Source organism: Cyprinodon tularosa, unplaced genomic scaffold (assembly GCF_016077235.1).
Source record: "Cyprinodon tularosa strain WSP-4 unplaced genomic scaffold, ASM1607723v1 ctg173, whole genome shotgun sequence".
NCBI classification, from domain to species: Eukaryota; Metazoa; Chordata; class Actinopteri; order Cyprinodontiformes; family Cyprinodontidae; genus Cyprinodon; species Cyprinodon tularosa.
This window is the reverse complement of record NW_024038559.1, coordinates 412,156-439,927: the sequence shown is the minus strand read 5'-3', so window position 1 is coordinate 439,927 and position 27,772 is coordinate 412,156. Positions and strand designations below refer to the sequence as shown.

At 38.4% G+C, this 27,772-nt stretch overlaps 2 protein-coding genes across 4 annotated transcripts in view; one reads left to right on the top strand and one right to left on the bottom strand.

The window, feature by feature from the left end:
* Nucleotides 1-1,824, top strand: part of sesn1 (sestrin 1) — a 91,030-nt gene extending 89,206 nt beyond the window's left edge. For both annotated transcript variants that reach the window (XM_038281629.1, XM_038281630.1), the window contains one exon: nt 21-1,824. In XM_038281629.1, the coding sequence (XP_038137557.1) occupies nt 21-107 (87 nt within the window). In that variant the 3' untranslated portion in view covers nt 108-1,824. The remainder of the gene's footprint in view (nt 1-20) is intronic.
* Nucleotides 1,825-3,176: 1,352 nt separating this feature from the next.
* On the bottom strand, nt 3,177-27,772 carry armc2 (armadillo repeat containing 2). 2 transcript variants are annotated; one of them, XM_038281627.1, is made up of 18 exons: nt 27,608-27,772; nt 22,864-23,102; nt 22,712-22,781; nt 22,384-22,549; nt 21,132-21,240; nt 14,686-14,747; nt 13,921-14,031; nt 11,843-12,027; nt 11,599-11,701; nt 11,246-11,460; nt 10,468-10,613; nt 9,295-9,394; nt 8,564-8,882; nt 6,921-7,043; nt 6,727-6,840; nt 4,818-4,950; nt 4,052-4,206; nt 3,177-3,396 (listed from the first exon to the last, which is right to left on the bottom strand). In XM_038281627.1, the coding sequence occupies exons 2-18, from the start codon at nt 23,070-23,072 to the stop codon at nt 3,278-3,280; spliced, it is 2,439 nt and encodes an 812-aa protein (XP_038137555.1). In that variant the 5' UTR covers nt 23,073-23,102; nt 27,608-27,772; the 3' UTR covers nt 3,177-3,277. The 2 variants fall into 2 exon arrangements, with proteins under 2 accessions (XP_038137555.1, XP_038137556.1); XM_038281628.1 differs by having other exon boundaries at nt 14,686-14,744.

Below are 27,772 nucleotides of genomic sequence, written 5' to 3'. Positions count from 1 at the left end.
ACTTTCCCTCCCCCCTGCAGGTCCATGTCAATTTGCTGCTGATGGAAGCACGGATGCAAGCAGAACTTTTATACGCTCTGAGAGCGATCACTCGCTATATGACATGAAGTGCTTTTGGCGTTTTTACTGTTCTTTAACTGTCGTTGTTGCTCTTTCTGGAACACTTAAAAGAAAAAAAAAATACATGGGGCGAGGGAGTTGTTAAGCAAAAAGAGCTGTCAGTTTTTAAAACGCCTGTTGGTAGGACATTGCAGAGATGATTGGAACAAAGGGAAGATTTTCTACTGCAGCAAAGTCATCTCAAACTACAAGTGGATCCACATTATCAGAGGTTTCCTGCAGTGCCAAAATTAACCAACAGAGGACAGCCTTGAGCAAACTGAAGCCCTGCTGAGGGGGTTGAGGCTCAGAGCATTGACACTGGAGACATCCAGGACTACCGTACATTTCAGTATTCCAGCATTGCCTCGGTTCTCTTTTGATAGGAATGAGCATCCCGGGGAAATTTCCCAGAAAGAAAGCTGTGCAGCCACATCCAGTCTGCACTTTTGATTCTGTCGTCACTGTTTTAGTTTCTTTAACATTTTTTTTTTTTTTTTCACTTTTGTATGATGAGTAGAGGATGTTTTCAATGTAACCCCAGATGGATGCGTTAACTCTAGTGTTTTTGTTTGTTTCAGTGTTTTCTACGTGTGCCTGAACTATATCCAGCACAGTGTGCATATGTGCTGATGCTGCTGCTCCCAGCTGTATTTTAGTGGGATCATATTGATGCCCAGAATCACCCCTCACCCAGTTCCCTTAATCCCTTTATAAAAGCCCCTGTCTATTAAAAATCCATTGCATTACCCCCCACCCTACCCTTTTACCCCTTAACCACGTCCCCAGTCTCAAACGTCAAAGTAAGCTAATCCGAGGAGTGTGAAAACCCTACATGTGGGTGGGAAAGCTCAAAAGAAACACTGTCTGAGCCCTTTTGAGTTTGACTGTACAGGTGTGAATGAGTTCTGTTCTTCTGATAACTGAGGTGAGAGTGTTTGTGTGCATTTCTCAAGAATTGGAGAAACTGAAATGTATGTCTTTGAATTTCATTTAGGAAAAAAAAAAGCGAGGCACTTTGAAGGAAAGCCTTCTTGCTTCTGCTGTAGCTCTCTTATTGGGAGAAAACTGTTCTTTTAATGTCTTTTTTTTTTTCTTGTATTGGGGGAAAAAAAATGTTAATGTAATGGAAAGTTGGAAAACCAAGTTCTCCAGGAGGGGGTTTGCTTCCGTCATATCTCGTCTTCCGCTTATCCCACCTGGCTGGTTGACCAAACTCTTTCAAAGCTTTTGATTGTGAATTTTACCAGTAAAATACCTCTTCTGTTTTTTTTGTTTTGTTTTAAACGTTAAAAAAGTGCTCTTTCGTGAGCAGAGCTGTATTCCCGCTGCTCGGGAATCCAGCGCTCACACAGGGGGCTGCCTGCGGTCGATAGCTTTCGGACGCAAAAAAAGTTGTAGCTGTGCTTCTTTCCCTGTGAGAGAAGTCTAACCAGTGCAAAAGCAGCATTTTTTTTAAATCAGAGGTTTGAAGCCTCTGCTTATTTCTTTTGTTTACTAAAATTCAGTAAAGTACTGCATTCTTTTTAAGTTGGACTGAGGAAATCAGGCGAACGATAATGTGAGGAGGAGCAGAGCTGCAATGATAAAAGAATGGTACATTTGAACGTGGTTTCAGAGGAAGTCGAAGTTTTGTTTTTCTTTCAAGCTCCTGACTGATGTCAGTTACTGACACATTTTATATAAAAATATGGAAAAAGTAAAAAAATAAACTATTATACTGAGTTTTTGTGTACTGTCTGCAGTTTTGTCAAACTTGAATCATGAAAAATTCTGGGAGATCCAAATACAACACAGTTTGGGAAAAGAGCACAATCATGACTATGACTTAATATTTGAACAGAAACTGGAAATGTTAACTCATCGTATGACAAGATGATTTAAAAATGTGGATTTTTAAGACTTGCATATAATGTTCTACATACACAAAGCTGATCATCACCAGTAAGCTGAGCTTAGGGGACTAGCCCAGCTTATTTGCATCGAGACATTTCAGGGACTTTTAAGTCTTTATTTTACTGTCCATGCTTCAAAGCTGCAGAGGATGAGTTAATGGTCCCTTTTTCCTGTGTTGAGGTCAAAGTCTTGTTTTGCTCCTGACCATGTTAACTCACCACAAAGGGTTTGTTGTTCAATGCATATTCACCATCAGGAATTAGGAGTCATCTCTTGGTCCAACATTTTACGGCTCCCATCAAGTTTTTATGGATTAGGTTATTTTTCTGAACAACATCGCTATCAACCAATTTGTTGTACTAGAGGGGGATGGTCTGATTCTTTTAGGTTTTTTTTTTCTAAGCATGGGCTTGTCTTGTGCTTATTACAGGTCACTATTGTGCTGAAAGTGAGGGAAACTATCATAACTTTAAGTGACATTTCTCTTATATTTTTTAAGTAACGTGACTTATGAAATGCTGGCTGTTCAGTGCAGCTTGTGCACATTTGCCTTGCCCCTTATCTGTGTAACAATAAATGCTTTAACAAAGCAAATGACTAAAGACTCGTTCCTTGTTTTTAGTGTTTAAGTCAAAACCACACCAACCAAGACCAAGGGGTACAGAGACGAGGCCTTTAGAGACCAAGACCATATAAAGTCTTGGTCTCGACTAAAACACTACTTGTTTTCTACACTACTTCTCCATACACAAGTTCTTAATGTCCAACTGTTACAATCTTTATTCCAGGGGATAAATCTTTTTGAAGTCTACATTATCATTTGAGTATCTACCACACAGAATGAAATCAAGTCTACATGGATAAAAGCTTGAAAAGTTCATCTAAGGTCCAGAGTAACTGACACAAGTCAGTTAGTTTAAATACTGTATAGAATAAATAATTTCATTGGAGTTAAACAGAGTAGATACAATATTTACAGTAATTCACACCTTTAAAGAATATAAAATATATACACACGTTTATCAGACTTCATTTTATGTTCTGTCCACTCATTAATTATTAACCACCACACGTTTCATGTTCCCAACCTGAAGTTCCTGTAAAAATGTTTGTGACCTCATCCTCTGTGAAAAACAGCAGCTTTCAGTCATTCTGAACACTGACGTCAGTGAATAGAATGACTGAGGATGACTGCAGGAGCTCTCTGTACTCAGCATGTTGGATGAAAACAAACCAGACGTTTCTAGGCAATCAAAACTGATCGTGTCAAGCCCTCATTTCCTCAGGAATCGAATACCTTTATCAATTTTTGAGCAACTGGTAAAAACTCTGACTCCCAGCACACTCTGTGGAAATCCGGCTCATCTTCATTCTGTCTCCACTTCAAAGCCTCCTCTTCATCTAATGAAAAAAACAAAAGTGAATAAAGAGATCTTAGGCATTTAAAACTTTTTATGTGACAGAAAAGCATTGTGTAAAATAAATTAAATTAAAAAAAGGTAACAAGGTTCAATGTGCATCAAGCCATTGGATTCAGTTCCTTTGATTCTGATACTTGATCAATTGGAAAAACGCAAATAGACCCATGGTGACAATGGAGGAGCTGCAGAGGTCTAATGCAATAGAGTTATTGATAAGATGGATGGAGGTAAATAAAGGGTAAACTAAAAAGAAGAGGCTGAAAAGACTGAGGCGAAGGTTGGAGTTACAGCAGGAAACTATAAACACTAAAAAGGTGGAAGACAGATTCTAGAAAAGATTTAAAGCTTTTTTGTTTGTAAAAAAAAAAAGAAATGAAAAATCCTTTATTATTAGCTTACATTTATCCAATACTTTGTGTCAACATTATTACATTAAATCCAGTTTAAACAATGTAAGTTTGTGTAGAATGAAATGGTTAGAATGGTGTAATTAATTCAGCGAGTCACAGTATAACATTGATATATTTATAATAAATGTGTCATTTTCCCATCAGGTGACAGATTGACGTGTGAATGTGTTCTGTTCCAGTTTGCATCCCTCCCCTGGTTATGTAAGGGCAAGTCATAAAACCGACCTGAGTACGCGATGAGGATCTCCAGCAGCGTCTCTCTCTCCTCTGTCTGAAGCAGCTTGTCGGCGGCGTGACCAATCAGGTTCCACAGGGCCTGACAGGCCTGGCCTGCCAACTGCCAGTCAGCTGGCCCGAAATCCCTCAGACAGTCCACCAACCTGCTCACACACACAAACTCTTCATGTGACTCGAGGAAGGAGAACTCACATGACAATCAGGGTGGTGCACATTAAGTGCCCTTCACTGGACATTCATTTGGACAAAAACAGAGGCTGTGGGAGGTGGAAATAAAATCAGCTGTTCCAGTGGTGCTTAGTCGTCAGGCAAGAATAGTAAAAAAAAAAAAAGATTTTTTTCAGCTTCAGATGTCATCATTTAAACATACACAGATTAATCTAGAAACTAAACAAACAACTTTTGGAAAAAGCCAAGTTTTCTGTCCTATGCCTCCAGCTACAGATCTATTATTTATACACTTCTTTTTTATATATAGTCTCAGCTATAAAATACCATTTAATAGATGAAATATCTTTAGATAAACCTCAGCCCTGCTCTGTTTTGCTATTAAGATAAACTTTATGCTTTTCTCCAATCTTCCACTGATCCAATCTGCCATTCAGAGGAATCCTGTTAATATGTACATGTAAGACTGCTGAGTTTTAATGTTTGCTTTGCAGTAGGTACAGATGATTGTGCCTTCAAACCACAATTGCTTCTCTGAGTAAGCATGTTTTACAGAAGGCTATTTATCAAGTGCTTTTGTCCTTACTTTGCAGAAGCCCCCTCCAGCTCAAGACGAACCCTGTTGGGAGGGTCCAGAGCAAGGTTGGTCAGGACCCCGCAGGCGGAAAAACACATCTCGGCTCTCTTTGAGTCAAGCAGAGTCACCACAAACTTGTGCACTGAGGGAGAGGATGTGGACAAAAAGGGGGAGATAAGAAGCAGCTATCAGCAGAGTGAACAGGCATGTTTATGCTGTGACAGAGTTGGCCCTGAAGATAAAAAGCTTGGGTGTGATAAACAGATCCTCACACTGCCTTGTTTTAAAGAGTATTTTTTAAGGTAAATTACAGCTTAAAGATTCACATAGGCTGTATAACACCGTAATACTGCATATGTGAATCACAGTAAACCACTGTTTCTCCCTATTCTACACTGAATCCAACCAAATCCTTCCTGCTGTGCAGTAGTTAGGGTCACGGGACTGATGGCTGCTTCAAAACTTTGATTTCAATTTAATCCAAAATGTACTTATGCATTTAACTTTTTAACTCGTGTTGCTTCAACATTTCAAAAGTTGATGAAGTTTTTTTCCCATGGCTATTAAGGCTAAACACTGGAATTTAAGTTTGATCAGATCATGTGATGCGTCTATAAACGTAAGAGCCTCCCTCCAGACTGTCTGAGTTCACAAACTATAATCTGGTTTCTTACGCTGCTTTGCAGATTTGGCTTTCAAAGTGGGTTTTCTATCTTTTAAATCCTTGACAGTACAGGATTTATTTCACTGTAGATAATGAATATCTTACCAGCTCTTTGCTAAAAAGATGAAGAACTCATTTGGAAATTGTACACAAGAATGACTGAGACCTGTGGAGATCCGTGCTCCTCCTGAAATCCTGATAGATCCTTTTCTTTGTGATGCCAAATAATGAAGCAGTGTGCTTGAAGCACTGCTAAGTGTGTCTCCATTTCACCCAAATGTTTAAAGGGTAGTGGAGGATGTTCTTTTTTTCCAGATGGATCATCTAAATAAATGGTCCTACTAATTGTCAATCCTTCTGGTTGAAACGCTTGTCCCCATCACTTTGCTCCCCAAGGGGATGGGTAGCATGCAGAGGTAAATTTCTACAGTGTGATGTAGAAACTTCAACTATTAGTATTAATATTATTACTACCGGTGATGAGTCTGACATAGTGGAGAGATTGCAAATCTTCCTTTTGAAAGTAAGCTCACGTGAGCGCTGCAAACAGCAACTTTGTGTGCTGTTTGCATCACGTGCACGAGAAGAAATGGGCTTGTGCATGCTCCCTCTCAGGAGCGGGAACAGGGTTGTGCAAAGTGGAGAGGGCGGGTTTTTTCAAATATTTGCAAAAATCCTCCACTATACCTTTAAGATTTAAGCTATCAGTGGCCTAGAGAGTGGATAGTAGTTACATCTAACTCAATATAAAATAGTGAGAATAAATGTTGCATAATTATCTGACTTCAACCATGCCGTCTACTTTTACGTTTCCTGTAGATAGCAGCTACACACTACAACTTTACTGGCCTGTTTTCACAATAGTGAAGAAATTGACAAGAAAAGAAAATTATGCAAAAGTTTGTAAATTAATTTAAACTTCCTTATATTTAATACATTCAAGCCACTGCTGACAAATGTTAGTAAAAGAAAAAGAAATTCCCAGGGGAACTTCCTCGATGACCGACTTCTGTACATGTAAATGTGCAGACATGTTGGTCGAGGACTTTTCCATCAAGGTTGTTTATGATTGTTTTTGTGATAATGTCAGTAATAAATGCAAGTTGCTGTGAAGCAGCACACAGATGAGCAGGTCAGGATATGAAGCAGCAGGTTTACCAGCTCACTCTACTACAACACTAAAGGAAAACCAAGCTTAGTTTAGAACAAACCTAATTAGTTAAGTGTTGATTTATTCTTCTGTTGAACACATACCTTCATTTTGCATGACAAACTCCCTCACATCCTTATGTAGGGACAAGTTTCCATAAACACGAGTAGCTTCTAATATGGCGTCCATGCTTGAACTAAGCATCAATTTCAGCATCACTGTAACCCAAAGGAAATGTAGATTAGTCCCAGATAAATCTCTCTACCTCATCTAAATTCAGATTTTCTTTTAGTTTTACACTTTGCGATGATGAGATGCTTGTTTCTGATTTCAGAGGTTTCTTCTTGGTAAAAGGAGAGGTTGTTAATGGCAGCAGCAACATTCACCAGTAGCTCCTCGCTCTCCTCTACAGACCTCAGCTCTGTTACCCAAATGTCACAAAAAAAGAGAAAACAAGTTAAAGAATAAATAGAAACCACGTTTTGTATGACTCCTAGGGAAAACACATTCTCTCAATTATGTAAAAGAGGACAGACATGCAGATAATCTGAGATTAATCTCTAAATGCCAAGATGAATATCTGGGGTTGCTTCTTTCCTCCAATGAATTTTCCAATGTTAAGTTAATCAATAGATGACTCTGGCTAATATTTCATAAGGGAGACTGACAGAAGTTTAACCCGATGGAAACAGCGGCTCTTAATGGATCTCAAAGCTCTTCAGAATAGAAATAGAACTAAAGCAAATATTGGTGCCTTTCATATTAGATTCAGCCTGATGCGGTGTGACAATACAAAGGTCAATGTGATGAAGCCCCATGAAGAACGCCACTGAGAGCAGGCTTTAAATGAAGTCTGTTCCTGATATAGCAGCACATGCCGTGTAATCGGTCGTAAATCGCAGATATTGCGGTCGAGCTGTCAGCCGGCGCCTGTGCCTCACAGAATTTTGTTTCTGGTTCTGACTGGAAATGGTGCTTTGTTTTGATGCCCCCCCCTCGAAACTGTGCAACAAATAGCAGCTCGGTGCAGCGTGAATTCAAAACAGGACATCAATCTGCCAAGTTTGCTTTTTCATCTTTTACTGAAAGTTTTCATTCCCGTCTTTGGTGCTCGTATCTGTCCTATCGGTTTTCATGCTCAATAAATCACGTCTTTTTTTCAGGTTTCACTAACAGAATATACTTACTGTACATGACATGTTGCTCGTTGTTTTTTCACATTTTTTTTTTAACTCTTTTAGTTCCAATTGTTTATGTTTCTCCTCCAACTGTCTCAGAGTTAAGTGTAGGAGGCGAACAGCACACAACAGTTTCACACCCTCCTACATATCAGCTCAACCTGTCCTAAACCAACAAACCACATGGAAGAAATTCATGCAAGTAAACCAAGTCAGCTCTGAGAAGTGACAGTACATCCTGCTCCTGCAGCAAAGCACTTTGCTCTGTCAGAATTACAAAAACAGGTAGACCAAAGGAGGATGTGTGATCTATCGAGCAGAAAGCACAGAGATGGTGAGAACTGACAAAATGAGGAATGGGTTTCCCAGCACTGGGGAAGTGGTTGACTACCTTGCACACGTAAAACTCCACTAAACAGTTAACTTTAAACTAATCAGAACTAATTTTCTTAAACCAATTCCTGTTTAGATATAGGCCGCTGTACAGGGCAGCAATAGTAAAGGGATGTACAGATCTAAAATCACCTATATTTTATTTACTTTTAATGCATGTGCATTCAGAGGGAAGTTTAAGCCCCTTGCTTGATACCGAGTCAAACATGATTGGTTTCTATGCTTTTTTTGAAAGACTATATTTTATTCCAAGCAAAAATTTTGGTGAATTTGATAGGTTGTGGGACTGCAGACAGAGGGCTTAAAAAAGTCTCTTCATGCTTGTTATTTATTTATTTCAGTAATTCAAGTTTTTTTTTTCTCTTCTTACCTAATGTCTCCATCAGAAGCTGAATGCATGCTGCGTTAGTAGCCAGTGATGGACCAACTGTTGGGTGGTTGCTCATGTTTGCCAGCACCCTAACCAGCTTCACCAGCACATCGTCGATCAGAGCATCAGCAGCAGGTTCTCTAGGGGAAGGCGCCTCTTTCTGGAAGGCTGTGCCTAATGATACATTTCTCCTCTGGTAATTGTTATAAAGTTGGAGAAGAGTGGGCATGCAGTTGTTGCACTGAAAGAGCTGCTGCCGATGCTCGTCGCTTCTGGCTGTCAGGTTCCCGAGGGTGAAGAGAAGACGTACAACGAGGTCCTGTGGAGACATAAGGAAGTGTCTGTAATTACCTGTTTAAACTGATAGGATTTACTGAAAATTAAAAACATGACTTAGGATCGTTTTTGTTCAGATTATTCTCAGAGATCAAAGTTACTTTCTCAAAGTCAAGCACCTAAAGAAGTGGTTCTATTATTCAAAAGGTAAAAAGCATTTATGATGCTGTAACAAGACAAATCACAGAAAAATAAATGTTTTATTCATCCTTATTGCTGCTTTCCTCCAATCAAATTTTAGGCCCCCTTTACTCATAGCTCAACTCAAGCACCCCAGTTCTATTCTTCTTATGTTCTTCTGGGTTTTTAGAGAAAAAAAAACCCAAAACACTATGTACGCTCTCCTTATAGAGCAAAGAACGCATGAGAAACACAGAGGGGGCTTGTGGACTCACCTGCTTTTGGTAATGTTTGCTCAGCAGATCTAAAATTAGAGAGTAGCAGTTGGGGGTCCGGGCCAAAGCGAGACAGCACTCGGAGTAAGAGGAGAGTTTACTGAGGGAGAGAGGGGACATTAAATACCACTGACCAATCAACCCACTGAGCACACTGCTAGGGAGACTAACTGATCAAACAAATAAAGAGAGAGGCAGACTTCTTCCACATTTTAACGGCCTGGGAAAGAAACCCTAACCTGAACCTTTTCTCCTTTCTTAGATATCAAATCAGCTGCTGCATTGAGTGGTAGCAGTTAAGGTCAACTAGTGTTCAACTTAGCCTCAGCATAAATAAAAATCTACTATGTGAGGCTTTGGTGGTTTGTAAATGAACGGTGGTGAACAAACAGCATTATAGAGTAACACAGTCAAAAGGTCAGAGATAAGCTAAGGTTGCATCAGGGTTAAGTTATAAACAAATAAGCCAATCTTTAAACCTTTGATAGAGCTATATTCAATTTGATATTCATATATTAGGACAAAACCATTAATGGAAATACACAGGCTGAGAAAGGTAGACCGATACGTAGTAAAGCAGCAAAGGAGCTTAAAAAACTGTGTCGGGAGCATCAGAGATCCACAATTTGGATAGGAGGTTTTGTTTACAGCACAACTGTTAGTCGTGAACTTCAAACATCCACGTCTATAGAAGTTGGCCCCAAAAAAGGCAGATGTTATACTGTTTGCAGTTCACCACAAGTCATGTAGGAGACACAAAAAACCTCTGCATGCTGTGTGTGCTGAAACTTTACACCACACCTAACCCTGAACGCTGCAACTCAATGATGAAACATGATGGTAGAGGCATCATGCTGTGAGGACGCTTTCTTCCCTCAGGGACACATACGCTCGTTAGAGAAGATTAGAAGATGGATGGAGCTCAATACAAGGCAGTAAGAGCTTTAGACATGAAACTTTGATGAGTGCAGACAAAGGCAAACAGAAACTGTTTCTGTTTCTGTGTAACCACTTCAGATCAAGGCAGTTTTATAACCGCCCTTGGGTCTTTTGACAGTTCTGATTCTCGTTGAGAGACAATACCTCATTTAGCAAGAAGAAGTGATGTAGAAAAAAAAATGGTAAAGATCAATTTTTATTACAATTATGAATCATAGAATAAAGACAATGTACCTGAAAATTCTGGAAATGTTAGTGCAGATATCTTTGTCCTCGCAGTAACGATGCAACACCAAGCACAGGTCTGGAATAACGTAGAGGGAAACAAACAGTGTGCGGGAATCAGGATGATCTGCAAGGTTCCTCAGGGTGGCTGTCAGCTGTCGCGGTTAGAGAGAGAGAGAGAAGGGATTAAAAAAATAAAGGAGGATGAGATGTTTGGAAAAAGAAGAACAGCTGCCAGCCTGTAGCCTTCAGGGTTTTGCACACAGAAAAAAAAGTTTAGTAAGGAAATAAATCATTCTATCACAAGAAGGAAACTGTAATTCCTAACATATGGCCATACTTAAAGCTGAGGAACGTTGCAGTGTGCCCTTTAACAGGGTAATGAGCTGTGCTAGATATCAAATGACAGACTGGTTCAAGATGTTTGGGCCAGCTTATGTGGTTTCAAGCAATCATGTTCAACAAAGAGGAGCACATAGTGCTTTGGACCGGCCTGGTTTACAGAAAGTAACAGGCTTGAAGAGCAGCAATGTGGCAGACATAAACAACAACATTTTCACCTAATAGTTGGAAAATCCCCCTTAGCTTAAAAGCTAACAAACAAACAAAGAAAGAAAAACCCTGGAAAAAAAATCATGCAACATTTGATTCCTCTTTAGTAACACGCAACAGCTTTTTGGTTTTCACTCAGGCAAACATTTAAAGAGAAACATGAAAAACAAAAAGATGTTTAACGTTACAAAAATCATTAGCCTACGCTGGAGAAGTGGTCAGGTTTGAGACAAACCTGTACGAGGATGTGTCCTGCTACAGTCATGTGGCCGTCTTCCACCATACAGAGCTTCTGGATGAGTTCCTGTGCAACACCAATGCAGTTCTTGGCCAGTAGGAGCCTGAGGATCGCAGCATTTCCAGAGAGGAACTTTAAAGTACCAACACAGTAGAGTAGGGCTTCACCAGAAACAGACACATCTTCATTCTTCAGCACCAACAGCAATGAATCTAGAAACAAAAAAATCATGCAGCTCAGTCTTATTAGTGTTATTAAACACAATGATACTCCAAAAAGAAAATTATAACACATGATGGAGTATATTTTAGGACCTAAAGCCATAGAACGATAAACCATGAAAATCTGACCAATGATGGAGTTTTTCTCAAAGAGGCTGTCGTTGCTTTCACTGCGGCTGATCTGGAAGATGAGCTTGCAGATGTTCAGCAGGTTGTTTCCACTCACACTGAGCTGGAAACACAAGAAGATAACAAAGCAAAACACTTCAGTTATTTCACATCAAGATGCCTCCTGCTTCTTTGTAATAGAGATTTACGGCAGACATGCTGACAACCATCCACCCACGCCTCTGCAAACTTCTACATCACTCACTGCAAGGCAGAGCTCTGCGATATGCAGGTTGAGCTGGGCAGAGTGGAGATCAACAAGGCGGAACAGAGTTCGCAGGATCCCAGACCTCTGCTTACAGCGTCGGCTGAGCATGTCCGCGTCAGCCAAGGTGCATTGCAGACGGTCACACAGGACACACATGCGGTCCACTGAGCCCTCCAAGCTGCCTAGGCATGGCAAAAACACAGCAAAGTAATCATGTCAGGTATAGGTCTATATAAAGTGACAGAACTGACAGAAACACAAAAAAGGAAACAACAAAAAAAACATCTGTTGTGTGTGTTGGCAAAAATGTCTCTGTGTAAGCTGTGTGACTTTACAAGGAGTAAATAAATCTGACAAATGCTAAAGGAATTGTGTTCAGTAGTTTGTTCAGCTGAATACCAAACCTATTGTGCTGCTAGGCACGTTTCTAAAGGTTTCGCACAACTGAAAATGTAAATATTGTTGGAGCTTTCTTTGTTAAATAGCTAAAGATCAAGATCGCCTCTGACAGCTATTCAGATGTTGCCTGAACTTGAGTTAGGTCTGGACTTTAACTAGGCCGTTCTAACACACCTCTAACTTTTTCAAAAAATATTACAACCACAGAGTTCATTTTGTTATTCAGATTATAAGTGCTAGATCATGCGTATGTAATCAGCCCACCTGAGTGATCAATACTCTGGAAAACCGCCTTTCTCTGCAACTATAGCTGCACATCTTTTAGGGTATCTGTTTTTATTGTAACTATTCAGTGAGTTCTGAAGGCAACTGGTTGCTCTGGATTTTTTTTCCAGGCTAGTAAATCGATACAGAATGTACTAAATGCATGTCACATGGTTTAGTTTTCATAAATAAAAACATCACTTCTTTTAACAATAGGGCCAACATTTATATTGCTATATATTTCCTATTTGGGTTAATCATGCAATATAGTTTTAATATTCATAACAACCGGATCAAGGTTTCAGAAAGAGTGACAAATATAACAACAGCAGATGCCTGCAAAACTTATGATAATAAATAACATTTTAGAAATATTTGCTTTAAAAGACAAAACACATTAATCTACATAAAGCTTTCAATCATAGAATGTAATATTAATTGAAATATTTTTGCCATTACTGAACAAAATCATATTGCAAAATATATTGGTATTAAATGTTTATCCACCCCTACTTTCTTTCTAGTAAATGTATGCATTATAGCATGATAGTTTATGAAATGAAATACATTTTTTGTGGTTAGAACATGTGGAAAAAGGTTGAGGGATATGAATAGTTTTGCAAGGCACAGAGCTGAGGAGCTTTATTTATGTAGCTTGGTGTTTGTCAGCAGAAAATAAATTTGGCTTCCTCCTTTGGGGCAGCAGCTTTGAGTTTCGATGCTAAAATGCAGAAGAACAATACAGCAACAGGCAGCTGATGCAAAGGAAGAAAAAAGGGTGGCGTCTTTTCCTCCTGTTTTTGTGGGAAACCAAACATTTTCCTTGCATAAATAAGAGGCCATTTCTAAGACAGGCTGAACGCTGTCTCACACTCTACGCTTCAGTGCAATTTCTCACAGTCTCAAACGTGTTTAATGCATGAGCCAGCAGCCCTTTAGTACAATAAATATTTAATATTTATCTTTCAAATGAAATTTCCATTAAATTTGTAGAGGGCTGAAATATTTAGGGACACAGATTTCATTTCATGGCTGCCAGACCATCATTTCAGGCTAAAAGAACAGATTCTGTACAGACGCCAAACATAACACTATTCTGTTTGTCTTTCCTCAGAGGCTGAGATGGCTGTGCTTTTTCATCCTGTGAGTCTTTATGCATGACTATCTGCCAATGTTGAGAAATCAATTTCTCAGCCTGCTGGTTGAAAATGAAATGTAATAAGGAAAGATGAGGGAGGGAATATAAGTTAAACTCAAGTAAAAAGAGCAGAATCTCCACCATTGCTTATCAAATGTAAAATAAGAATTTTTCGATTTTGCAAAGAACAAAAACATATATTATTGTGGTGAGAAGAATCGGGAGTTATGTATGCAGTGTGTTTGCATTTACTTAGCAAACACAGTGTAGTTACCTGCAGCCACACTCTCCAGCTCTTGAAGAAGAGGAAGAATCACATTATTCCACACCAGTGACTCTGCATCCTCCTCATCAGTGCATGTGGTGATGTCTCCATGCCTCAGCTCTGAAACATGCAGAGACAATTGCAGTTTGCTAGTTAGCTCCTGCAAACATAGAGTTGGTGAGGGAGGTTCACAAGTTCATCATCTTAAAATAAAACAGCAGGAAGTTTGATGCCACAGCAAAAGGTCACCATCCACAGCTAAACTTCCTCTTATTTCTTTCTGCACCAACATGAAACAGGCTGCATCTGAGAACAAAAACCTGTGTGCATGTGTGTGTGTGTACAAGCAAATGTCTCTACTTTCTCAAACACCATGCATGTTCTTTTTTCCGAAATATTTGCATACCACCTTGCTTGGTGTGATACAGGAAGCAGTGGCTGCAGAAACCGACCTCTCTCTTTAAGCTATTGACAGATTTGTTTTAAAGATATGGTAAAAAAAAAGTGGGTTATTAATGATGACACCTGAGTCAAAGTTTAAAAAGATGAAGTTTTCACATTAACAGAGAACCAAGGCATGGTACAAACTGTGAAAATCGGCATCATTTCATGTAATTTATCCTACTGTATGTTTTTTTATTTGCATGAAAAGAACATTGGACATCATGGATAATTATGTTATGTAATAAAGGTTCAATTTGTTGCTTGATAAATATAGTAGCTTGTTGAAAAAATAAGAGAACAGTGAGGGCCATTAAATGGATCTGGACAAACCTGTTTTTTGTTCTGCTTTGCAGCCAGTGGGTCTGCCTCGCTCAGCCTCGGCATTTTTACTGCTGTAACAACAAAAAACACACAAAAAAAACACAAAGAGCCAAGTTACATAACATTTGGTAACTATTTTCACACAGTTCTTATATGTGGAGTAGCCTGAGATAATTATGCATAAGAGAGAAAGATGGAAATGAAACATTTTGAGGAATTAAAACTGATTTATATCACAAGACTCTTCTTCTAGATACCCAGGCCCGACTGTCAGAATATTTTCTCCTACCACTAGGTGTCCCTGTTGCAACAGAGGAGTAACTTGTGAGCAGGTGCTGAGAAGTCCGTTTTTTTCATGTGCATGTGAGCACACGTAAGATTATTTGCACGCAAGTAGATACATGTGGGCGTATGTCCTTCCGCTGCCTTTATTTATCTGGCTGTGTGACTGTGCAGTTGTTGTGCAGAACGTTCTGCAGTCCGCCAACCGACAGGAACTGAGATCTCAGCTCTGTGGCCAGTCTGGTTAAAGCTGTACATGCTTTGTCACTGCGAGCTGTCTCCACTGTCTTTGTCTCTGTGCAGCACCAGTAAAGTGCTGAAAACACAGGCAGGCAGCATGCTATACTGCATGTTGTGGTTTTCCTTCTGCATTTCAGATTGCACATGTTTCTAAAGGTTTTGAAAACTTGGCCTCAAATTACGAGGTCATTCTGAAACGCATGATGGTTGTTGTGTGTGTGTGTGGGGGGGGGGGGTAGTTATAATAAGTAAGTACGGATAAATAGAGAACACAAGTCAACAATGATGTTGATTTATGTTCCCTTCTTTGTCTTCACAGGGCTGCAGTCTGTGGACACAAACATGTATTTACATATGTTTATTTTTTGTAGGAGAAAAAGTTAAAGATTAAAGTGTTTTTACAGCTGAAACCAAATATTAATACATACCTCGTTCCTATTGCAATGTGACATAAATTGCTTGATAATATTTAAGAAAGCTTGTCTGCTTAGTTCTGAATTATTTCATTATATTTAATTGAAAAATGGAGGCAGACGTGTGGATGTATATAAAGTTAGTCATTTATAGTTCTTCCTTGTGTGATATGGAAAATATGAGGGAAATCAGGCGAAATTTGGGCTTTTATATATACACACGACAAACCCGTTAGTGTCGCTCGTTTGTTGAAGAAAAAAATCCACAAGTAACTTGAAAATGAAAAAAAGAAAGTCGAATACTGCTTTTAAACCACGCTTTAAAATAATGATTTTGAAAAATAAACTAATGAAACAAACCTGCACAAAAATGATGATGCCTCTAGAGAAGACTAAAAATCATGTGACCGAAGGAACATGTGAAATCAAGGTGTCTCCACTAATTACCATCATAGGTGTCTACAATCTTGCAATGAGTCAGAGGGGCCATATTTAAGACTACTGTTTACCACACTCAACGTGAGCTAGAGGAAGAGAAGGAAAGAGTTGGCTCAGGTGAAAAGAACAAAAATTATAGACAAGCATGTTAAAAGTGAAGGCATTAAGACCATCTATATGCAGCTTGATGTTCCTGTGACTAAAGTTGCACAGATTATTAAGAAATTTAAGATTCATAGACTGTAGCCAACCTTTTTGGATGTGGCCACGGGATGAAAATTACCGGTAAGAGACAGAAAATATAAATGGTAAAAGAAGAGCCCTGAAAAACTTATTTTAAAGAGATTAAAGGTTAACTTCATGCTCAAGGAACATCTGAGTCAGACCATCCGTCAGTATTTGAACCAAAGTCGACTTAATGGAAGACCACCAAGTAGGAAACACTTGTTGTAAAAAAAAAACCCAGACTGGAATTTGCCGAACTAGTTGACAAGCCACAAAACTTCATGGAGAATGTCCCATGGACAGATGAGACAAAAATTTTACTTTTTGGCAAGGCACATCAGCTTGACATTCAGAGAAGATAAAATGAAGCATATTTACAAAATAACTCTGTCCCTACTGTGATACATTAAGGAGACAATGTTCTGGGGCTGCTTTTCTTCATCTGGGGTAGGGTGTCTTAAATCTCAGTAGGGTACAATGACATCTCAAGATTATGAAGGGACTCTAAAGAGAAACGCGTAGACCAGTGTCAGAAAGCTTGGTCTCAGTCGCAGGTTATGGGTCTTGCAACAGCATAATGACCCAAAACACAAAGCTAAAAACACAAAAAAACAGCTGGGATGAAAACTGTGGACTATTGTAAAGTGGCTTTCTATGAGCCCTTACCTAAATCCTATTGATCATCTTTGTAAGGAGCTGGAACATGCCTTCTGGAAAAGGCGCCCTTATACCTGAGAAAAGTGGATCACTTTGCTCATGAGATGTGAGCAGAATGACCTGCAGAGCAGTGCAGAAGTCTCACCGACTGTTACAGGAATCATTCGATTGCATGATTGCCTCAAAAGATTGACCAAGATTAGGTAATGGCTAACATTACTTTTGTGTATATTGTGGCTTGTTTCATTAGTTTATTTTTTTCAAATCATTCTTTTGAAGCGTGGTTGAAAAGAAATGTCTGATTTTTATAAGTTTATCTTCATAGAATTTTTATTTATTATTAAGTTGTTCCGATTCAAGTGATTTCTGTGACCACTCTGGGCTTTTTTGAAATAAATGATGGGCAACGACAATGCTATCTTTCGATACAATATCCAGGTGTCTGAAAGTCACCGCAAATATTTTACACCAGTGGAACAGCACTGGAATGATGAGCTGTGATCTCATTCAGGAAGGTGACAGATTCAGTATGCCAGAGATGACCATATGAAAAGCCCGCCCTGAAACCGAGAAAATCTTTTTCAAGGTAAAAAAAAGTCCTGTACCAACATAAACTGAAGGGCTGCTCAGCAGGCAAAACACACCCACTTCAAAAGGGCCATGAAAAGCCAGAAAGCTGTTTGCAGCTGCATTAAGAGTCCTGCAGTCTGATAAAACTAAAATGAATGAATCTGAATATTATAAGCAATATCAGATTTGGATCAAAAAGAAAAAAACAACAAAAGAGGAGCTGCAAACTTAAAATAAAAACCATAGCAGAGATGAAGAACATGGGTGGAAGAATGATGCTTTCAGTGTATTGTAGTGGCCTTTACAATACCTGATCTTCATACCCAAATTAGTGGCCGACAGTGTAAAGGTGTGTGTGAGGAAGCAAGGCAGCCTACAAACCATACTATGTTACACTAGTTCTGTCAGGAGCAACCTGCCAAAATATCAGCAATTTTGGTCATCATAACTGACCAGAAAAAGAAAGTAGCCTTTGAACAGCTGGGGAAAAATTGTTGTCTTTTTATAGGAAAATGTTTGCTTTCAATCATATTAGATGACTAAAAGGGGATACGCAGCAGGGATAGTTGGCAGAATCATGCTACACTGAACATCAGGGGCGCTTTGGCTTCATGTGATAGGATTAAGGTCCTGATAATAAGGTCTCTTTGTGATTCTGCATTCTCTGAGACATGACCTCATCCCTGTCTTAGGTCTGCTCAGTGCAGTCACAATATCCAACACTGCCAGCCTTGCCCAGATGGGCACCCAAATCTAATAGAGAGCCATTTGGAGCTGTAGAGCTCTGGCTTACTGGAGGAAAGGGGAACCAAGGGGCTGTCTAATCTCTCTTATAAATATCTTATCCACGCCATCATATTAAATCTGTCAGGCTATTTCAATTTCTGTGAAGTAAGGTTGAAAAAAGACCAGGTGAAGCTAAAGCTAACCCACTTGAGGAGTTCTGGATGGAGCATTTTTACAAAAAAAAAAAAAAAGATCTTAAATTACTGTTTAAATATATATTTGTACAGTTTTGTTTTAAGAAATGCTCTGAGTGGGTTGTTCTCAATTTTAAAATCCTGTGTGATTTCATTAACAAATTAGTTTATTTTTTCCATATGTGATTAATCGTTCTCGACCTCTTCTACATTTAGGCCTCTCACACTTTTTTTTTTCTCTCCACGATGTTCATTTTATGAAAATGAAACCGATCCCAGTAGTGTGATCAGTGAACGATTCTTTAAAGTAGGCTCCCTCTTTGTCAGCAACAAGTTCCAGAAACATTTGTGTTTTAAAATAGCTTGAAAGTGGTTGTGAGGTTGGTGTATGAGCAGTGGGCAATGGACCAGATTTCCTGTAAAAATGTTTTATGGTCCAACTCCCCCACCTCCACTTTTAACAGGTCCAGCTGCCCCTAGCAAATCGATAAGTGGATGGATTGTAACAACAGCCCCCTGACATCATGTGTAGAGTTATATGCCCCTCAAGCTGACACACAGCTGATGAGGTCGACAAAAAAAGTAGAGCTTTTAGCCTCTCTGCGCTGGGAAAGTGTAAAAGCTGACAAATGAGGAGATCGACAGATGGAGGCAGATTAATTGGATTTGAAACTTGCCAAGAAGTTGGATATAACTGCGACCAAGATGTAGTGTACAGCGAAGTGTATGGTGGTTTAAAAGGAGCTTGATTGTATAAAGTTGTAGAATTTATGCTTTTAGTTATAGATTCACATACTGCTCTACAGTATCTTGGAAAAGTCTCCACACCCCACAAATGTTCTGATTTCATTTGTGTTTTGCCCCTTTAAATCCAATACCACTGAATAAAATCCAGCAAACCACTGACTTCAGTCATCAGCTAAGTCATAATTAGAGTCAACCAGTTCATAACTAAATCTCAGCATGAAATAAGATGATTAGTGAAGCTCTGGGAGGTTTTTAGTGATAACATTAATGAATAAACAGCAACGTTAAGACCTAAGAACACAAAAGAAAGTTCAGGGAGTACATTTTATAGAAATGTAAGGCATTTTTAGATCAAAGACAATATCCAAAGGGGTCTAGTTGGCTGTTTGCCACACACCATGGCTTGGACACAGTAGCTCTGATGAGATGGAAAAAATATTAAGGTTTTAGGCTTACATTTGTAATTCTAATTGTGGTGGAAAACTAAGACTGCCACATATCTGGAAGCGTTATATCTCCACGATGTAACATAGTGACAGACAACACCACGGTGGTGGGCCTCATCAGTGATGACGACGACCAGAGCTACAGAGAGGGGGTGGAGCAGCTGGTGGAATGGTGCAAATATAACAGTCTGATCCTGAATGTGGAGAAGACGAAGGAGATCATCTTGGACTTCAGAAAAGAACTGGCCTAACCACGCTCCACTGGTCATCAACAGCTCAGCTGTAGAGGTGGTCAACAGCACCAAATTCCTGGGGGGTGCACATCACAGACACCCTCACCTGGAATGTAAACACCACCTCACTGATCAAAAGAGCACAAAAGCCATGTACTTCTTGCAGAAGATGAGGAGAGCCCACCTGCCCCCACCCATCCTCCCCACCTTCTACAGAAGCACCATAGAGAGGGTTCTGACCAGCTGTCTCACTGTGTGGTGTGGAGGCTGCAGCGCCCCTGACTGGAAGAAGGTGAGAAGAGTAGTAAGAACAGCAGAGAAGATCATCAGGGCTCCTCTTCCCTCCATTAAAGATATTTCATCCCAGTGCTGCGTGTCCTGAGCCCGCAACATCATAAATGACCTCTTACACCCCCACCATAGACTGTTCTCCCTGCTGCCCTCTGAGAAGAGACTTCGAAGCATCTGATGCACGTCCAGCAGATTCCACAACAGTTTCTTCCCCTCTGCCATTCGACTGGTGAATGTTGTGTAAAATGGGTTATTTTATTTATTTAAAAAAAATTATGTTAGAACTGTATATAAATACAGTCATATGTTTTATATTACTATTTTTTAAGTATTTATTACTGTTTTCAAGGATGCACTTTAAAAATGAAATTGTCTAGAGCTTTTTTAACCCTAATTTTTTTTTTGTTTACACTCGTGTATACAAAATGACAAAATAAATCTCTCTAAGTCTAAGTCTAGTGGTGACACTATCATGCTTATGGTGATATATTGCTTGAGCACTGCAAGGGTCCGATTGTTAGATTTGATGGATGGATTGAGGAAAACGAAGAGCTGCAAAAGGCTTGAAACTGGATAGAACCTCATCTTCCAGAAGGCCAACTGAAGCAACAACAGTATTGTTCATATCAAAGAAGACTCATGGGCTGGTTTAGCTTAAATAAATATCATACTGGAATACATTCCTACTTTTTTTTAACATATGTTGGTAAGGATTTGAACTGCCTAATAGTCCAACAAATACACTAAATCCCTTCAGAAAAACTGGTGAACCTTTGTGGAAAAATTACAAAGAGGCAGAGCAACAAGGAATGGGTTAAGAGAGATCGAATAAAAGGCCAAAAATTGAAGACAATTCCATCTAGCAATGGCTACCTCTGCTACCTCACGTGCAAGTAAATCTTAAACTCGTTGTCGGGCTGTCATTAAGGTCAAGCAGAAAGAGTAGCAGAAGAGGGAGAGAGGGTGAAGGACACATAGTGCTGAAGGTTTTACCTTTTACAAAGTGTTTTGGGTGGGCTGGGTTTTACATGACCTCTGGGATCTGGACTGCAAAGTTGTTTAGCAGACAGCTGCTTTTTCTCTGGGCCTGGATTTGATTTCCCTTTGATTAAAGAAGAAAAGATGAAAAAAGTCATGTTGACCATATTTCTACTTCTTTCCTTAGTTAACAATGAAAGCATCAGTTTACACAGAATCACTTTATCCTCTTACATTCAAGTACAAGTATTCAAGCACAAATGTTAGATGGTAATCTCTTATGAAATTCACATAAAGTCAAAACAGCAGAATTTGTGAAAAGCAGGGGTTTTTCTTCCAAAAAATTATATTGGCTTACATAACAACAGTGATCAAATACCTTGACTCAATAAAATATTCTAATCTCTTCATTCTTTTCCCCTTCTTTTTCGCCATGCTACACCCACTAACTTCTGTTTAATAGTAGCTCATTAGTAAAAGATAAAAGGAGAAGGAAAGAAATATATAGAATTTCTATATTCAGCCCCTTTTTATTCCAGCGCCTTAAGTTCATTGCTACAATTTGGCTTTCAAAGTCTCATTATTAGTGAAAAGGTGGAAATGTGGCACCATGAAGGCTGCAGTTTTCAAACAATAAAATGGAAAGAGTACAGCACATCAACCTACCACATGTCCACCCACCCAAACCTTCAAGACAGGCGAGGAGAGCACATTCATCATGAGCTACCATAGAAAGATAAGAACTGTTAAAATGTTCCAGTTGAAGTCCCGTCCCAAATCTGATAGACAATCTTGAAAATTGATGTTAAACTTAGTATCCCTCCCATCTGACTGCCCATGAGCCACTTCAAAAAAAAAAATATGGGGAAAACATTCCCTCTCCAAATATACATTGAAACATTCCTAAAACATTGGAAAATCTACTCTCAGTTAAATTTTGCTCCACAAAGTGTTGTCTTAGTAGGCTGAATGAAAATCAAAACTCCATTTACAGGGTTTAATTTGACATATTTTGAAAACCCATGTGTCCTTTTACTTGACTTCATAATTAGTCAAAAGTTGCTTTGGTCAGTTCTAGTGTATTTTGTAGAACAATGGCTGGACCCAAACGTCACAGTAAAGCAAATAAAAATAGACTTCGGTTTTCATGAGCCTTTCATTTATTTGCAACAGAGCAGAAGGGGTAATGAAGACACTTTTACGTTTTGTAGCTATTTACTGTATCTTTTCTCAAATCAGTCAACACTATTTTTATTTTTTTACCTACCATCTGTGCTTGCTTCTGAAGGCAGCAGCGACTGAAGAGATGCAGGCTTGAGGAGGCGGGTCCGAGCTGGTGCCAACCCTTTCTTTGCTTCCACCGGCCCAGTGGGGGATTTAGGAAAGACCTTAAACGAATCCTCAGCATTACAGGGGACCTGAATCTTTGGTTTCTGGGCAAACAGACAAAATGCAGACTTGTTCGTGGTCTGAGGAGCTGATCAGATGATTGATTTACTTTTAATATCTATAGTAATTGCAGGAGAGTCCATTAATCTTGACTGATGACAAACAAAAATGCCTATTGATCATGTGGTTATGGGAAGCATACGTACATGGTTAAGGGGTGAGAGGCGAGTCCCTGAGCCGGGCCTGGAGTTAGCTTCAAAGTTCTGGGCATGAAGACTGCAAAGTAAAAAAAAAAAAAAAAAGTAATCAATGATTTTAATATATGCACTTTATTTACAAATAGGAATTAGCCAATAACCTAAAGGCTGATGGCGGTCTGGTGTCTTGGTGTGCTCGAACAGAGTTTGTTCCAAAAAGCTGCCTCTGTCCATCTCTTGGAGTAAAAGGTCGCTTCGTGGACTGAACTTGCAGAGACAGTCGGGCTTCTCTGACTATCTCGGCACAAGTTTTCCTCAAACTGTTGGGGCGTTGGACAAAAGGGCTGCAGGGCTCATGCTTCGTCTCCATGGAGCTCAGTCAGAGTTTGATCATCCAGGCCTGGAGGACATTGATCAGTAAAGTACACATTTTAATGGCCCACTGTGCACAAAGGACAGTTGTTGGACAATTTGAATATTGACCAAGTTAAGTATGAAAAAAAAAATAGTTAGTCATGGGTTCAGTAAATTTTTAAGGTAATCTGTCCTTCACCATTAAAAGGTGTAACAAAATACTTAGAATTTCCCTCCACAAATCACCTTTCTGAAATGATAAATAACAAAATGGGTTTAAATATCCATATTTGTACATTTTGCTATTTGTATGTTTATTTATATGAATGTCTGTAAGCAGTGGGTGCACAAACCAGAGTTAATTTCCTAATTTCCACACAATAATTGCAAATAAAAGTAATTCTGCTTTAGACTAGATGTTTCTAAATCACACATCCACCAACCATCTTGCCAGAAATTGTATCTCATTTTCCCTCACACTGAATTACCAATTTTAATACATCTGCAATCTTTTTTTATTTATTTATTTATTATTATTATTTTAAATTTCTTTAGATTACCATACAACCCTTTAAATCAAACATGGGTGTTTCATGGCCCATCTAGTTGGCGAGTAAAATTATTTATTGGTCCACACTTTTTCCATTAATAGGTGTTTTAAACTAGATTTCGGGTAAAATATAAAGTATTTTCAAGTGAACCATGTGACAGTGAATTCAAGTCCACAGGCACCTTTTTTAAAATTGAGTCTAAAGTCACAAATTAAATGACTCAAGCTTGACCTGAGTAAAAATCTTGTGACTCAAGTCCCCACCACTGCTAAATAGAGTCCAGCTGTGTTTAATTAAATCACAGAAGAAATACAGCTGTTCCGTACAGATGGAGTACATTAATCAAAAAAAGCACATAAAGACCAAGAACCCTAAACAACTGCAAACAGGAAGGAATGGACATGCCAGGAAGATTAACATACAAGACAAGGAAAGTGTTCATTAACAAACATCCACAGCTTATAGTAACAATCTGAAAGAGGTAAGAAAGTAACATAACTGTTGAGATAAACCCATAAAAATCTGTGTTTACCCACATAAGGAGCCCAATGAATACAAATAACCGGGGAACCTGGGGTCCTTTTCAAAAAGCAGGTTTACTGAAAACTTTGTTTTCCCTTTTTCCCTGAAAATCAGGGAAGAAGGTTCAACGGATTTAATGTGGTGATTAAAACAACTCAGTTGAAAAGATATGTGATTTTCTGTTTTCGGTTTGTTTACTACAAGAACTACTGAAGTTATTTTCAGATTACACATAAATAAGAAAGGAAAAAAAGGAATTAGCTTATGGTTAGGATAAGGATTCATTCGGTCATAACAACCTACTGAGCCTACTGTTATGTAGGAGGCACAATCTGAAGCCATTCTATGGGACTGATAATAACGGCCACTTATTGGGATGAGAACATCTGAAATGACTGCAAACAGCCAGTTAGTATCTACTGTGTGATGGAAGACAGGATAAAAAATGAGGAGGAACCTCATGAAATGATGCACAGTTCCTACCTGTTAGATGTATTTATACTCCATCTTCACCTGCTGACTGGTGATTACACCTAAATAGATTATTAAACCACTACCATTCAAGCAATAAACTAGTTTTCCCCATAATGTTATCTTGGGTTAGCACAGGCTATGGCAGGCCATTTTGAAACGTATTAGTTTGACTGAATATGTATTTCTAGTAACTGAAAAAAAGATTTTTACTTATCAAAATGACCATTTCAAACAAACATTCTTCACTTCTTGAATAAACATTCTAGATGTCTAGAAATGGCTTATAAATCTCCATATTCCTATTGTTACTAGTCAGCAATTGTATTATTTTGACTATGAAGCTATGTGTTTTAGATATCATAAATGTACATTCAGTCAAGCTGATACATGTTAAAACGGCCACTTTAAATATGTAATCATTTCTAGGCATATAAAACTTACTTCATACTAGTAAAATTTGTTGTTTTTTTAATTTAGGAAATTCAGTTTATGCAGCAAAAGTGTAATTTAGAAAATCTGTTATTACAGCTCCAACCAGGGATGTGATTTTGACCAGGAAGAATCTTGGTGATCTACAGATGGAACAACAGAGAGGAGAGAGCTTATAATAAATGTCACAGTGGACTTAATATAAATCTACGCACTACCCTGAGCAGCAATCTTCCCTCTCCTTTGCAGCTGTAGCGCTGTTGCTCCATATTTTAAAAACTTTCTCCAATTTGTTTTTTCATTTCTGCATAAAATCTCTAGTTCCAGTGGTGTAAAATGGGTACTTCCTGTTTTCTGTTGTCGTGTCGACTTGTCAAATTGGGGCTCCACAGACAATGGCTTTTCATACTTGTTTCGCACATGTGGTCAACTTACTCACACTTGATTAAATTAACTCACAGCAGCCTTTGTGAAATCAAAAACTCAGAGTTTCCAACCTTAGGTTAGATCAATTCAGAACTGAGAATTTGAGTATGAGTTTATAAAATGGACCCCTGAACTGTTTTGGACAAAACTGAAGTTTTTGCCTACATGGACAGTATGTTGCAGTAAACTACCATCTTAGAAATACACCATCCCTCATGGTTAAACATGCTTGTGACAGTATTATTCTATGGGGAAGCATTTCCACAACTGAGAGAGGCTGCAAAAGGGTTGGTGTTAATATTCCAGCTTTACCAAAAATAACATAAACATATAACTACAGGTAAAATGGAAAGGTTTAGAGCAAATAATTTTCATATTCAGAATTGTCTAAAGTCCAGAACTCAACTCTAATGAGAAATGTTATGCCGTTTAAAGACACTATTTGTCCAAATTGTTTCGGCAGAAAAATAACTGCAAAATTAGATGAGGAAAGAAAAACAAAATCAGCCTCCATATTTGCAAATTTGTTAGAGACTTTCTCATTGGTTATCAAATAAAACCTTATTGATCCATTATTCTGTTGCAGGTTAGGGTGGTGGGCTTTTGGTGACAAAAAAAAACAAAAAAAAACTAAAAAGACTACAGCACCACAAAAGGTATTTTACCTGACAATGGACTTTACTTTTCAAATGAGTTACCGTAAACACCTCAAAGTCTGTTTTATTAAATTTGTTCCTCTGGATGAGTGTGCAAGATAATTGGTGAGTTTTTAGAAAAGTCCAGTTGCTTTCCTGCTTCGTGGTCGCCATGACCCAGATCACTGAGAATTTGCACAGTCATGTTATTTGCTTTATTGTCCTGTTTTATTCATTTAAATAGAGATATGTTTACAAATTTCTTGCTGACTTTTCCTTTGGCCTCAATCCTCTGCTGAATAGACACATTTTTCTTCTCTCTATATTATGTGTAAGCTACATCCATGATTTCCATTTTTTTCCCCTCCAAAAAAATAAATCACTTGTTATCATGAGGCTTCAAAATAACCTTAGGGTTATAAAAACAATATTTAATATTTTTTTTATTTATTTTCCAATATATGTCTATAGCCTACACGCGTGAAGAAAAATATAAAATGTCGGCTAAAATATTTCATTTATACTCAAAATTGTATTAGTCAAAGGAGTAAGAATAAGAAATGCAATTAAATTAAATCAAACATACTGATGTATATGGAGGACCAACGCTGCCATATCTAAAAAAAAAAAAAAAAAAAATGCTCAATAAATAAGCAAACAATAAATGTAGGTAGAAATTAAAATATACAGTGAGACAAATGTATGAATCTCTTATTATCTTCTTTATTTATCCGCCTTTGTAATAATGACCTTATTTATTTATTGAAGGAAGTTGAACCTCTAAGACACAGCCCTTCCTCATTTGCATAATGAGGCAGAAATGCATAGAAATGTAAAAACAACAGGCAAAAATAAATAGCGTTGAAGAAATAAATAGGGTAAAAAAAAATACAAAGGAAGAATAAAACAGACAAAAATATTATCACATGCACATGAAATAAATACTTAAAAAAATTATGAATAGATAAAGTTGAAGATTATAATTGACAATAGTTAAGGTAATTATTACAAAGGCGAATAAATTAAGAAGCTAATTAAAAGAGATATATACATTTGTCTCTGTATAATTTAATTTCTACCCACATTTATTTTTGTATTGTATTTTTGGGGGCAATTAATTGTATGCTTATTTACTTATTGAGCATTTATTTATTTTTGTATTTATTTTTAGATATGGCAGAGTTGGTTCTCCATAGGTATAAGCCTTGGTGGCTATGGAAAAGAGCCCGTGCGCGTTCGCGCTCCGTTTCCATGGTAACAGAAATATCGCTTTCAAACGCAGAGGCCAATTCCAACAAAAGACTGACAAACACATTGAATATTTAGGGCTGGAAACTCAATGTGTTTATTACACCAGTAGTTTAGTTGCTAGGAAGCTATATTCCTCCAGTAGAACAGCCGGAATTTGAATTAACCAATAAACACACGAAAGCACCAGGAAGCGGTCGATGAGTCTGATGTTTGAATGAAACCTGTCGCTGCTTTTGTTCAAAAAGTAAAACAGAAACACTCACCGGACAGAGTTCTTTCAGTGAGAAACTTTATCAGTCAGGAGTAAAGCCTCATTTTAGACCAAAACATAACAAGGTGCGCGAAAACTTTTCGGAAACTTGCAACTTTCCCATCAGAAGTAAACTAGACCGAAGGTTTCGAGCACGAGCTTGAGGCGCGCGACTGAA